Below are 14,932 nucleotides of genomic sequence, written 5' to 3' on the forward strand. Positions count from 1 at the left end.
TGCCTTTTGCCACCTTTTAAAAATATAATATGGAAAGCATACATATTTATAGTACAAAAACGGAATATACAATGTTTCTTATTACATAATCCTACACATAATTTTTTAAATTAGGACAATGTGATATATACAATTCGATTTAGATTGTTTTAACAGTATTAATGAGTTCTATGTTTAAATCTCTGTTTTAAAGTAATCCAAAAATTTGTGATTTAAGTCTAATCAATAGGGTCATGATAGAAACCTCACCGTGTTCATTTCTAATAGATTCCTTGACATGACAATTTGCAAACTACGGTTCACTTTTCAATATTAAAAGTTTAGTTCTAAATGTCAAAAAAAAAATAATAATAATAAATAAATACAACTAATTAATGATTAATTACATTAGCAGTTGATCACACTAGTGATGATCACTGGAGGCAACAAATAGCAAAATTGTAGTGCAGATGAATTCTGCTTATTAATTGCTAACTTATTTCTTCCTTCTTCATGTGCTTCGTGTCAGCCAAAGCAGAAAGGAATAAAACGACGCAGTAAGTAATGTGACTTGAACTATAAGTTTTAGTGATGCAATGTTTGCTCAAAAGGCAAAGTAGTGACAATCTCTATTTCTTGGTTGACCAATTATTAATTCTAGGCATAAGTTCATTGCTGTCACAGAAAAGTTTATGGTTAATTTGCTCAAGTCAAGCCAATGACATCACTCTCTCTCTCTCTCTCTATACATATATATATATATATATAGATATATCTATATAAATATATAGTAAGACTTTTATGTAGAAAATCTTGGACAATTTTTTTCGGGCACACACATTATGCAACATCGTAAATTAATATATATATATATATATGTGTGTGTGTGTGTGTGTGTGTGTGTGTGTGTGTGTGTGTGTCCTTTCATAAGGGCAACTAGGTGAATTGATCTAAAACTGAAATGGAGGTTAATTAGTTCTGCTAGAATTACTCAAGCTGGCTCTATCTGTGTGAAATATATATATATATATATGTATCTACAGATCAAAAATCGAGCTTAAGTAAAACGCAACTGGAGCAAAACCAGTAAGTCTAAAACTACAAGATAAATGCCAAAGCCATCTCAAGTTGAAATTACATGATGCAAGGATGACTCAAAAGTTTCAGCTTTTCACATCTAATCAACGCTGAGAAATAAATAATGAACAGACTAATTAAGGAGCTGTAGAGAAACTTGACAAGCTTAATCTCTTTCCTAATTAAGCACCTTGCAGTCAAACAATTAAGCAGCACAGCACAAACTTTTGATTATATAATCAAATGCAAATAGAGAATCACATACTATAGTGAATGTACGACACTGTGAGAGAGGAGCTGGAGATCACAGGACTCTGAATATGTAATGATCAGCTGCCTGATTGTGATAAAGGGGAGAGGCAGAGACGTTATTGCTGAACTCCTTTACCTTTATATTCTGCTTCTCGTTGTTTGGCCATTCTCTTAGTTTCTCTTGTTGAGGCTTCTCGAGTAAAGCTGTTTGATTCTGATATGCTGTCGGAAAATAAGAACATGCAGTGGTTTATCGTCTGCTTAAACTCTTCCTCATCATGCTGGTATAGAAGACGAACACCACACTTGTAAGCAGAGAGCTCCTGTATATTACTTTCAAACGAAACCACAATGACACTGCAGCAATTCAACTGATCCGAAAACCATAGACGTGGTATGTAGGACACCCATATGAATTCTCCGCCACTTAACTTCTTCAATTGCTGATTGGTTATTTGATATTCATGCTGAGATTCTAGACCAACCTTCTCAGTTTTCATTTGGCAAGTAAGATTGTGAGGAATTTCTTGATGTTGGAGGCCTGAAAAATATGCACACAAAACCAGTCCGAGAAAGTTATCATCACTATGTACATTCGATGGTAGCTGAATTCTCACTGAAGAGCCACTACTGTGATGTCCGACCCAGTCTAGAATTTCGATAGGAGGGAAACAAGAATCATATATCATGCCTCGATCAAATTCCTGTAAAATACAAAATATGAATTCTGATAAGAAACAGAAAGATTGAGAATGAAAAAGAGAGACACAGTTAAGCTAATACTTATCTTACCAGTTCACTTTTTATTGGGTAAATTGATTCTGTCATAGCTGCAAGAGATGGGCTTTCATTTTTAAAGCCACGATATGTAGCTATCTCAGCCAAATGGTGCAAACAACCATGGTTAAAGTGGAAAAATCCTTCAGGGCGATTTTTGTCATCAATAACTAAGCATTCAAGATGAGCCATAATTTGACGAATAGGATCCAAGTTGTCAAAGAATGAGGTTGTGCATTTGGCTATTGATTGTTCAAGCTGTTCCACATCTTGCTGGTATAAAAAACGAGCGCCTAGACTCCTTGCAACCACATCAGGGCAATCATTAAAGATGACAATCTTTAAGTAGTTTTTCTCATCCAAGTGCCCTGCAAACACATTACTTGGTATGTACGTTAACCAAATGAATCTGCGCATACATAACCAAGTGAATTTGGACTTATTGGTCAGAAACTTGGCCAGATCAAAACGCTGTTCTTCTGTCTCCAAATTGCATTTTAATTGGAAAGAGAGTTCTAAACTGTTGTGGTCAATGATGGCAGTTGGGTGTTCATGTATTGAAAAAGAAGCACATACTGCTATCCCCCTCCAATTCTTATCACCATTCAGATTTGGAGGTACTTTAATTTTCATGCTTCGCTCTTTAACCTGATAACCTTCAAACCAATCCAGAATCTCCTTCTGTGGGAAACATAAGTTGTAGCTTGAGAAAGGATTAAAAGGCTTCAAAACAGATATGATATGTCCCTGGACAATGAGAGCAATGACCACGTCAAACTTGATGAGTTGTTTAAGTAATTCCACAATTCTTCTTTGCCACTTTATTGGATCCTTTACTTTAAGTGCATTCTCTGCCACTATCTGTAAGTTGATGCAGATAGGATTTGATTCTTTTGGAGTGCATATTGGAATTACTTGATTGGAAGATTCTAAATGAGGCCATCCCAGTTTTTCCCTCGATGTAAAAGGGAAATGATGGATGCGTTTTGTACTTGCCAAAATCTCTTTCAAGGATTCCCTATTACAGTCCACATTAAGAAATTATGTCAAGCTTAGAGAATTAAGTTATCAATTTATGAATGTATATCTTAATTAAAATATTTGTAGGTAAACTTGCCTTTGTATCTCTACTTTGGGTGCCTCACTAAATTTAGCTGCACTCGAGGAATCTTCCACAAGCTCATCGAATTCTTGACAGTTGTATTTAGTACCTGATAAAATCTCTTTCAAGGATGCCCTATGACATTCCACATTTATAAATTATGTCAAACTTAAAGAATTAATTCATGAATTTATGAATGGATATCATAATAAAAATATTTTTATGAAACTTGCCTTTCATAATAATCAAAATCGATAGGTATCTCTACTTCGGGCTCAACAAATTCAACTGCACTAGGGGATTCTTCAAAAAGCTGACCAAATTCTTCATAGCAAAAATGACCGCTACTTAGCGTGATGCCAGTTATCAGTTGAATTATATTTCCCACATCTTGCTCATTTACTGGTCTGATCCCGCACATTTCAACCTCTACATCTGGGTTACTCGTTCTAAACAAAGCCCTTACTCCTGGACATTGATTCAACACTGCTTCCATATAAACTCGGGGCATGTTCAATAGTAAAAGTTTATGTTTAATGGCGATCTTATACTTAATACTAAACACATCGCCATTATCTCCATAGACGAGAAATTCGAATTTAAGGTGCAGTGGGGTTTGTGAATTCACATAATTGTCAGGCCAAGCGAGTAGAACATATAGACAAAATCCTACCCATGGCTTATCACCAAATAAGTTCATAGGAAGGTCACAAACTACGAAGGGAGACGCACTGTGATGGAAGAACCATGTCGGAAATGCTTTCAGAGAAAAATGAAAGGCGAAACAATAGTTATGTGCATAGCATCGCTGCAAAGTTCAAACCAATTTGACTAATTAGTGATCATAGAAATATAATTAGATATTAGACAATCGGAGGCACAAATAGAAATAAAAATAGAGATATAGTGATTACCTGAACAAGTATTGGTACCAGCCATTGTAGATCTCTTCTTGTCTTTTTGGATAAATCAGACTCAGTTTCTCTTCTGCAGTCTTCTTGTTTGACTTGATTATGTGGGAAGGATTGAATTTCTATGGCACCCCTAGGTGTCTCAAATTTTGCTGCCTTTATTGGTTTTCTTATATTTATATATGTGAGGAATGTACTTTCATTACTTAATATCTGAGCTATGTTTCTACTGAAGTCTGGCATATCTTTGTTAAATACTATATGCATCCCGCACATATATGTCTCTAAATGCGATTCATGTGCTGAAACTGAAACTGTAACATAACATGCGTTGTTCAACTGCTCTTCAAACTTTGTTCGTGGAACATAGATCCAGACTCCATATATTCCAGCCCTTAAAATCTGGCTATTATCCATGACAAAATGCTCAAGTCCAAGATGCCTTTCATTGGTGTCGAAATGAAAACAAGCAACTGACCGCCCATCTTCATCCAACATTTCACCATGCCGAATTTGAAATACAGCAAATGAGGCAAATCCCATCCATGTTTTACCAGTATCCTTCAAGGGTAGTCGGATTCCTGTTAAATACCCACTATCGTATTGACTCCACCACTCAGGAATTCTTCTACAGTCAAACCCAATTTTTTCAATTTCTCCACTGTAAATAATCTCCTGACCAAGACATAAAAGAGTATAAAGAAAATAAAAATAATTAATAAAGATATTCGTGGAGAAAGAGACATAAGAAATGTGTAGTGACATACCTCGAGAGTTTTGGAGTAGAGCATTTCAAACAGTTCTTGATTGGATATAACTGAATCCCCAAACTGGTTTGAGTTCTGATAATGTATGAAAGTGAATCCCGCATCAGAAGTCCATATTTCATCTTTTGAATTTTTCAGGAGAGGACATCCATGCACATATGCATGTTTTAAACTCAATGGAAGTTTTGGCAACCATTCAAGCCTTTTACAATCCTCCAAAAAAAGAAACCCAAGATTAAAAAGTTGAGAGATGGTATCAGGTAAGCTCACAAAATCATTTTCGCTTAAATCTAAAAGGCCGAGTGAGGACAAACAATGTATTTCTTCAGCGATCCCTTCCTTTGGTAGATTGCATTTTCTTAGGCTTAATGATGTCAAAGAGGTCAAATGCGCATACAATGAATGAGGTAACTGGAACTGGATGGATTCTTCCATTGGCAACAAACAGCAACCGAAGACAGACCACCGTGGTATATGTGCCACACCACTACATCCAGAAAAACGTAGGACTTTAAGGTTTTTCAGAAGTCTAATGGAGGGTGAAGGTTCTCTTATTGCAGTTCTACTTGCATCAAGTTTTTCTAATTGTTCCAACCTCCCTATATTTTCTGGAAGTTGCTCAACATGTGAACATTCTGATATATCCAAAGCTTGCAGAGATGTCAAGCTGCAAAGTTCATCTGGAAGTTTCAAAAGATTCTTGCAATCTCTTAGATTCAACAAAGTGAGGCCACTTAAGCGCTCAATTGATGTTGGAAGCTCTTTTATAGCAGTTCCATCTAAATAAAGTTCAGACAAGCGGTCCATATTTCCCAAAATTTCTGGAAACTTGGTAAGTTTTGTGCATCCCGATAGAATAAAAGTTTCAAGAGATCCTAAGTTTATGCCTTGGCAAATGCTCTTGAGAGATTCACAGCCTTTCAAGTTTAGTAAAACAAGTTTCTTGAGCTCTCCAATTGATGAATGAACTTTTGATAGTACTTTGCAACCTTCAAGAATCAGCCTTTCAAGATTGGGGACCCTATTGAGGTCCGGGATTTCGTTCAAGTACACGCAGTGACTAAGATTGATTGATATTAACATGTCCAACTCATGCTAGGCCGGGACAAAAAAAAAAAAAAAAGAAAGAATAAGTGGAAACAAATAAATAGTAAGAAAAAACTAAAGCGCTAAACTGGTGTTTGGTTAGTGTAATGGAAGGGGGAATGGAATAAACAGAAAGAGCGGAATGAAGTGGATAATGGAATGAGAATGGGATTCCAATGTTTGCTTGAGCAATAAAATTATTAATTGAATCAACCATGAAAAATAATTATCTTGACAAAAATAAGCTTACACCATATTATTAATTTTTTTTAACCAAAAATCACTCTCTACTTTCTCTCTCCACTTTCTTTCTCTAATTTTCCTCACCACTACATTATCCATATACTTTTTTTTTCTTTATTTCTCTCTATTCTTTTCATTTTTTTAATCTTTATTTTTCTATAGCTCATCTCTCTAATTTTTCGTATTAAATATTTATTAATTTATCACTCTAATTTTTTTCTTAATTTTAATTATACTAAATAAGCAGTGGGCCTGCCCAGCAATAGTAGTTTTTTTGTAATAAGAAACCAATAAAGTATTTATTAAAAATATTCAATAAACAGTTTTTTTTTTTTAAATAAATTCAATAAACAGTTATGTTGTATAAATAATAATAATAATAATAATAATAACAGTTAGCTTTAAAATTCATATATAACAGTTATGTCAAACATTCAGAATTTTTACAGTGAAATATATATATATACATATATGTATATATATGTAAATTCTATGGTGAGGACGGTCCGCATGAGAACCGTAGTATTAGTGACGATTTTTCATAGTATTAACGACGGTTTCTTAGAAAATCGTCACCAATACTATGAAAAATCGTTACCAATACTGTGGTCCGCACCATAGACGGACTATATATATATATATATATGTATACAGATATTTATTTTAAGGTTCTACGTAGATTCTTGAAGTGAGACAAGGGGAAAAAGCTTAAACACCAAGATTCTCTTAAAAATAATTTGAAAGATTGATAAAGAAGCAAAATTCAAGTTTCCAATTACTATTTTGTAAATTAATTAAAAAAAATTACTATTTGTGAAGGCCTATAAACCAATCCAAATACTCTTTGTCCAAAGTCAATGGAAAAATATAAAGAGAGAGTAGAAAAGGAACGGTTAATTTCATTTACCTCTTTTGAGGTTTAATTTAAATATAATTTGATTTATACAGTTTTAAGAATGTCATTTACCTCCCTCACATGCCTAAAAAAAAATTAATTTAACCCCGTATAAGAGTTTCAATTATAATTTTCAAAATTTAAATTGAAATTAATGTAAACCTTAGGAATTTTAGATAAAATATTCCTAAAAGAGAAAATAAGATGGAAAATGTAGAGAGAGAAAATATATAGAGAGAAAGTGAGGTGGAAACAAGTGGAGAGAAATTGTAATGAGAGAAAGTAGACATAAAAAAATAATGTTAATTTTAATTTTCAAAGGGTATTTATTGAAGATTAAAATAGTACATTTTGTATCATGAAATCATGGAATGAAGGATTCGTCCTTTCTGTTTGAAGAATCCCATTCCACCAAAATGATGGAATGAATGGGGTAATGGAATAGTCATTCCATGGGTCCAACCAAACAAAGGAATGGAACTTTCAAGGGAATGAATGCTAATTCCACTCCCCTCTCTATTCCACCAACCAAACACCATCAATAGTAGACTTAAACTATACTAATTTGTTATGAGAAACTTGAAAAAGTGTATAATCTTACTGTAGTTTCCTTCCATAGTCGCTCAATGTGGCTGCTAGACATGTTGAGTTCAACAAGTTTACGTGGACAAAAGCTTGATGGAATAGATTTTTGAGGATATCCATGCCATTCCAGAAGTCGTAACTCATTAGAAAGACACCCAACACATTCAGGAAAATCCACGTTTCGAAACTTCAACAATCTTAGCATTTTCATTTGTAAAATTGGGTCAACCCTCAAGTTTAGCTTTTCCTTCTTAGGCAAACAAAGGAATATGCCTTGGACAGCTTCTGTTCCCTGCAATGTAACAAGTGGATGACTTTTTATTAAAAGAAAAATAAAATAAAATAAAATAAAATAAAAATAAAAAAGGGGAGAAAGGATGACTTTCAGGATATTTGAACCACAAATAGATCAATGCCTATATTCACATGTTCAAAGACATCAAACATTCATACATTGAAATGTATGCTGGGTAAGATATGGATGAAGTAATATGCATGGTACAAATAGTTCTATTGACAAAACTTCAATAAGATTTCTCACCGTATTATTCACAAGTACATTGTAGGCATCCTCATGATGCCATATCCTGCTGTATTTACCAGGCTCCTCGGGGAATTCTCGATGCACAATGTATTGGCCAAATTGTTGTAATAAATCATGCATCCATAACCGATTTCCTATAATATTTATAAGAGATTTATCAACAAGCAATCTTATATCAGTCCTTGGACAAAGTCCGCAACCTTCTAATATTTTTTCCACACGATATTCCTCCTCTCCTTTGAAGAAACATGCTATGTCCAAAAATATTTTCTTCTGATCATCATCCAATCCATCATAGCTTACTTGAAGCACACGAGTAACTTTCCTATCAGGATTTCTCTTTAGTTTAACTAACGTGTCCGACCACTGATCCACATTTTTTCCAAACAATAAAGAACCCAAGACTTTAAGAGCTAAAGGATGATGATTAGCATATTCAACAAAGTCGTAAGACAACTTTATGAAATCATCAAAAGGGTATTTTCTCTTGAAGGCTCTCCTTGAAAAGAGCTGAAGAGCTTCATCATGAGTTAGAGTACCAACCTTATATATGTTATTCTCTCCATATGTTTTCAACAAGTCCTTATCTTTAGTTGTCACAATGACTCTACTCCCTGGACCCAACCAACGATGTTGTTCTTCAGCATTTCCAACTAAATCTTCTATTTGTTCCAATTCATCAACATCATCCAAAATGATAAGCACCTTTTTGGAGCATAATCTGTTCCTCAACGCATTTCTTCCCATTTGAACATGTTGTATGTTTCCGTCAAGGTTTAACAAGCATTTGTAGAGAAGATTTTGCAAATAAATAATGCCATTTTTTTCAAATTCCTCTCTTACATTTGGTATGAAAGCACTGGCATCAAATTTGTGGGAAATCTCTGTTTTAACTTGCTCAGCAATGGTGGTTTTGCCAATCCCTGCCATACCCCATATCCCTACCGTGAGAACAACCTCTAGTTGGTTATTATTCAATAGGGAATGCATTTTCATTATGCGAGAAGCCATTCCAACAAGGCCATTATTACTAGTTGAAAATGTCAGATTCAATTCTTTTTCAACCACTTTAACAATTTCCTCAATAACTTCTGTCTCATGCCTGTTAAAATAGAAAGCATGGTGCAAAAAAACAAAAATTAAACCCTTAAAAATATTAAAATTTATAACTTATTCCTCCAAAAAAAAAAAAATTATAACTTATTCATTAGACTATATAAATAAAAATTATTGATTAAACTATAATAAGAAAGAATACCCCCAGATTTTGGGTTTGACCATGCTTAGTGAAATCCCCCTCCACATTTGTAATGTAAACCAAAAAACAAACATTGAACACTTGCCATATATCAAATGACAAAAAAATTGACTTTTTTTTTGTCCTTATTATTAATTATATGTTTTATGTTAAAAAGAAAAAAAAAAAAAAGCTAACAAGTAGATTGGGACATATTTTTATCATTATTTTTTTTATTATTTACAATAATTTTTCCATCTTAATATCTTAAACCTAGATCTTTCAAATATAGATATAAATGGCTTACCAATTGAACTACCAAAATTACCTACCAACATATCTTTAATTATATCTTTTATGTTAAATTCTACTTACCCAAAAAAAAAAAAAAAGAAGAAGAAGAAAGCTAACAAGGAGATTGGGAAGAGCGTGGAATTAATTACCTTTCTTTGATATGCCATCCTTCTATACTGCTGGCTACTTCAGTCAAAGCCTCCCTCCACTCCTTCACCTTCCTCATATCATCCTCCGAATCTGTTTTATAATGCTTAGCAAACGCCTCTCCAAACTCCCCTGTTTGTTCTTTTACATCCTTTGGTTCTACATGATAGAAAACTGGAAGAACAATCAGACCCAGTTCTTTCTTACATTCAACAATCTTTGCAAGTTCAACCAAACACCAAGTGGAAGAAGCATAGTCTTTGGAAAGAATGACAATTGCAAATCTTGATCCTTCAATTGCTTTCAAAAGTTCCGGTGCCACTTCCGTCCCTTTTTGAAGTTTCTTATCGTCCCTAAAGGTATAAATTCCTTTATCACTCAAAGACTTGTATAGATGGTCTGTGAAACTCAAACGTGTGTCATCACCTCTGAAACTCAAAAATACATCATACTTCCTTGATGAAGATGAAGAACTTGAAACTGTTTTCGTCGCCATGGAATCTTTGGATTGGGAATTGGATAACTTATTCTGATCATAGAAAAACTCTCTTCGATCATATATTCTGAAAAAGGTTGTTGTGAAATACAATGAATCATGCACGTAAAGGGATGCTTATGAATAAGAAGTCTAAAGTATGTGTGAATATGAAGTCTTAAAGGTAGGTCCACTTAAAGGGATGCTTATGAATAAGAAGTCTAAAGTATGTGTGAATATGAAGTCTAAAGGTAGGTCCACTTAAAGGGATGCTTATGAATAAGAAGTCTAAAGTATGTGTGAATATAAAGTCTAAAGGTAAGTCCACCTACTCGTGAGTCGTGACTAAAAAATATATATATGTACTACTTTTCCAGCGAGTGGATAACATATTATACTATTATATATAGGTTTCTTTTTTTTTCTTTTTTTAAATGCAATCCTTGCGGGGACGAAAGTTGGGCCAACGCCGCTTCAGATTTTCAATATTCTTTCGGTCTAGATATATGCGCCCCTCTTGTCCTTTTCTTTTATCTCGCTTACACCAAAAAATGTTTCAGTGCGCTCGTTCTACCGTGGAAAGTTTTTCTCCACACATGACCAGCCCACCTTCTTGTTTTGTTTTTTTTGGATGATTACACACAGAGATGCACAAAATTCAATCCAGTTGATTTTTAATGATTTCAATTAGATTTTTATATTAATTAAATTTTATTGAATTCAAAATATTATAAATTATATGGATTAGATTGGTTATAGATTAGAAATATAAATCTAATTCAAATAATATACTATATAATTTAAAAATTATATATTTTTTATTTTTTTATTTTTATATATAAATTTTATTTTTTTTACTTTTATATATTAATTTTTAATTTTTTTTTTCATTTTTATATATTAATTTTTAGTATATATATTTTTTTACATTCCAAATCCTAAATCGATTCTTGAGTGATAAATTTTGATGAATGTATTATTTTACATTATTTGTTCTAACAATTTTAATTTGATTTTGTAGGAGTGAGATGATGATATTAATGCTTGCTACTTGATAAGTGCATGATATGTATCATTTGCTACATTTTCTTCTTTATTTTTCATTGTAGGCTATGTTGTATTATTCTAATTGTATTTTATATTTGAATAATTATAATTTATTTTTTATATTTTATATTTGAAATTTTTTTTATTTTTATTATATATTTATAAATTAATAAGTTTCAAACCGATCAACCAATCCAAACCAAATCGATCATAAATGATTTGGTTTGGTTTGGATTTAACGTTTTAATGGTTTGGTTTGGATTGTATTAAAAAAACCGATATATATGGATTAGATTGTATTTCGGTTCAAAACCGAACCAACCCAATTTATGTCCACCCCCAATTACACCGCACACTTTTTTTTTTTTATTATCTCTATCTCTCAAACTCTCCCACAGAAGACGCAACACAACCCGCACGTACACTTTTAATTTTTCTTCATTATCACTTGTCTATTTATTTGTATTACTATTCAACTCATATGTAATCATAATTATTTTGTGTAAGTATAAAATTTATTCATAATATTGTGTTTAATTAATATTTTTTAACATAATATTCATATAAAAGTATAAATATATATATAATATAATTTTTATTTAATTTTTCTTTCAATTACAGACGAGCTAAGCAAATCTTTTTTTCTTTTTTTGGTACTGTTTGAATTACAAAAATGATGTTTTATCTTATTCTTTTGCCTCAACGGGTGTATTTCTACATACCATAAATTATAAAATATATATATATATATACAAACAATCTATGACGTGAACATTGGTATTATTATTATAATGCATATCTCTTCAAAAATAATAATTAAAAAATTTTTTATTATCAATATTATATAAAAAATAATAATTTCGAAAAAATTATAATTAATATTATATATAAAAACATCAACGATTTTTTTAAAAATATTATTTTTAAAATAATCCACATTAGAATTTTCACACCATAAAATTTAATAAATATATATATATAAAACAAAAAGTTTTCTATCATGTGTCCCCTCAAAAGAATTTTTGATCCATCGCTGTTTGTGATTACATCTACAGCCACTGAGGGACCCATTCGGGAGCCAGTGCCCTCCTCAATTATGTTTGTCTTGTGATATTTTAATATTTTATATTATGCTTATTTGCTTTTTTGACATTTAAATCTACAATTGTGCCCCCTTTTCTTTGGCCTCGTACCGTAACACGTTTACTGTTGTCCAAATTTTGAATTTTTTGTTTTTTTCCTTTTCATTTCTTTTTCTTGATTTTGATACCTTTCTTTTCACTTATATATATATATATAAATATATTTGGTTTATCAACCACTTATTTCCAATTAAAATTATTTTATATAAATATAATACTTATCTATAAATTCATAGTAATATAATAGTTAATTAACTATTATTTTTTAACATATACTTATTTATATTTATAAAATTATAATTAGTACAATTAGTCAATAACAAAAGAAAAATATAATTTAAACAACAATACATTTAATATTTTTTCTAATTTTTAATTTATTATGGTTGATCAATTCCTAACTAAACCAATATATATATATATATATATATTTTTTTTTTCTTTTGCGTCAAAGAATTTTTTTCAAAATAATTTGTACTTAAATTATTGTGAATATAAAATCAGATTTTTCCATATTTATAGAAAAATCAAAAATATTTTCACCCTACTTGCTTGGTTTTGTGACCACTCTAACTTCTTTTCCTTTTTCTTTTTTCCTTTTTTTTTTTTGGAACAACTTTGTTTCTACTCTAATTAATTATCTATAATATAACAAAAAAATATTGCAATTTTTTTTTCATATATATAGTATTATATCTCTAACATTATATAATAGTGCCGCTAAACATTCTTTCTACATCCGCCACTGTCTACAGCATTTTCTTTTTGTTATTATTGGTGAAGATTATGTGAGATCGTTGGCTCTCAAATGGGAATAGAATGCGAGACATGCATCATCAAGAACAAGACAATGGCTAGGCGTGCAAAAACGTATTAATAGTATTATCCGAAAAATATAATCTTTTTCACCGCTTTCTTTTTATTATTCTTGGTCGAAATTTTGTGAAATCGTTGACTCTCAATGGGAATAGAATGTAAGACGTGCATCAGCAAGAACAGGACAATGGCTAGGCGTGCAAAAACATATTAATAGTATAATCCGAAAAATATAAACTTTTCCACCACGGTTCAATATAATAATAGCTACATTGTATGTATATTTATATTTAATATGATATAATCAGTGAGAAAATATTCTACAAGACTTCTTGGTCTTGTTTAATTGAAATATTGTACCGTACTTGAATGGATACACTTTGTTCAGGGATCTAAATTGATCATGGAAGAAAAATTATTGCATTAATAACAATCCGTCTTTTTTTTTTTTTTTTGATAGAATAATAAAAGTTTGTCTGTGTACTAATTACTAAATAATATATATATATATACACATAAATAATTTGCTATAGTGTGATATCAAAAGAAAAAAGGGCTACATAGCAAAACAAGCACACCCCCCCCCCCTTCCTCTCTCCCTCTCTCTCTCTCTATATATATATATATGTGTGTATATATATATATATAGAGTAAGTTTAGATCATGTTGAGTTTATTGTTTTATTATTACGTATTCCTTTATAATTAAATCCTTATATTATATCAATAATTAAAATTTAAAATTCAATTAATGATGAAATAAATATTTAGTAACATATTAAAATTTGGTTTAAAAAAAGTGAATCCTTTAGGAATCTAAACGACCATAAATAAATTTTTTAATCTTAATCTTTAAAGTAATTTAAGAGTTGAAAATTGAAATTCGGATGATAAAATTATTAGATTGACCAAGTAAAATCCTACTTAGTTATATATAAATATATATAGAATTTCAATGTAAAGTGCATACATGCCTCCTATATCAGAGGCACGTTAAATGGATTACATATACATAGATCATATAACACTACAGGCTATGAATTACATGTAATTGATTGGCCATGTAAGGTATGCATATCTTTTATAGCAAAACTATGCATATAATATCATAATTAATCTCCTAAGATATAGTTCCCATTTTATCGTGAAAAGTATACCAAAGTGTATATTAAAAATAGAACTTACATGATCTCGTAAAAATTTAATTCACTTTCATATTAGATTTTTAATATTAAAAATTGAAAAAATTAACATATAAAACACATCCATATGTGCTGATTTTAAATGTTAACATATTTTAAGTGAGATTGGTTTAATTGATTGCACTCATGCCCATAACATAGTAGATTCAATACAGCATACCTGTCAAGTATACGGTTTCATTTTTAAGTATCTACATCAGCATGCATGGGTTCTAAAATAAATTGGAAACTATCTCATATGAAATTGGTTTTCGATATAATAAATATATAATATTATAATCAAAATAAAAAAACAATAATACTATCTCACAGGAGATCGGTTTTCGATATCATAAATATTATATTATAATCAAAA

At 31.1% G+C, this 14,932-nt stretch overlaps 1 protein-coding gene across 1 annotated transcript; it reads right to left on the bottom strand.

Moving 5' to 3' along the window:
* Positions 1-1,039: 1,039 nt before the first annotated feature.
* Positions 1,040-10,445, bottom strand: LOC107430362 (TMV resistance protein N-like). Its single transcript, XM_060818049.1, has 7 exons — positions 9,899-10,445; positions 8,216-9,320; positions 7,691-7,966; positions 4,866-5,960; positions 4,102-4,773; positions 2,101-3,995; positions 1,040-2,012 (listed from the first exon to the last, which is right to left on the bottom strand). The coding sequence occupies exons 1-6, from the start codon at positions 10,390-10,392 to the stop codon at positions 3,408-3,410; spliced, it is 4,230 nt and encodes a 1,409-aa protein (XP_060674032.1). The 5' UTR covers positions 10,393-10,445; the 3' UTR covers positions 1,040-2,012; positions 2,101-3,407.
* Positions 10,446-14,932: the final 4,487 nt, after the last annotated feature.

Source organism: Ziziphus jujuba, chromosome 6, assembly GCF_031755915.1.
Source record: "Ziziphus jujuba cultivar Dongzao chromosome 6, ASM3175591v1".
Lineage (NCBI taxonomy): Eukaryota > Viridiplantae > Streptophyta > Magnoliopsida > Rosales > Rhamnaceae > Ziziphus > Ziziphus jujuba.

Bases quoted from the DNA above. Each gene is read 5' to 3' on its own strand.
- LOC107430362 (XM_060818049.1), bottom strand. From the start codon at position 10,392: ATGGCGACGAAAACAGTTTCAAGTTCTTCATCTTCATCAAGGAAGTAT. The intron at 5,961-7,690 runs GTAAGATTATAC...GTCCCGGCCTAG, and splicing joins GACTATGGAAGGAAACTACA to CATGAGTTGGACATGTTAAT. The intron at 3,996-4,101 runs GTAATCACTATA...TGAACTTTGCAG, and splicing joins TGGTACCAATACTTGTTCAG to CGATGCTATGCACATAACTA.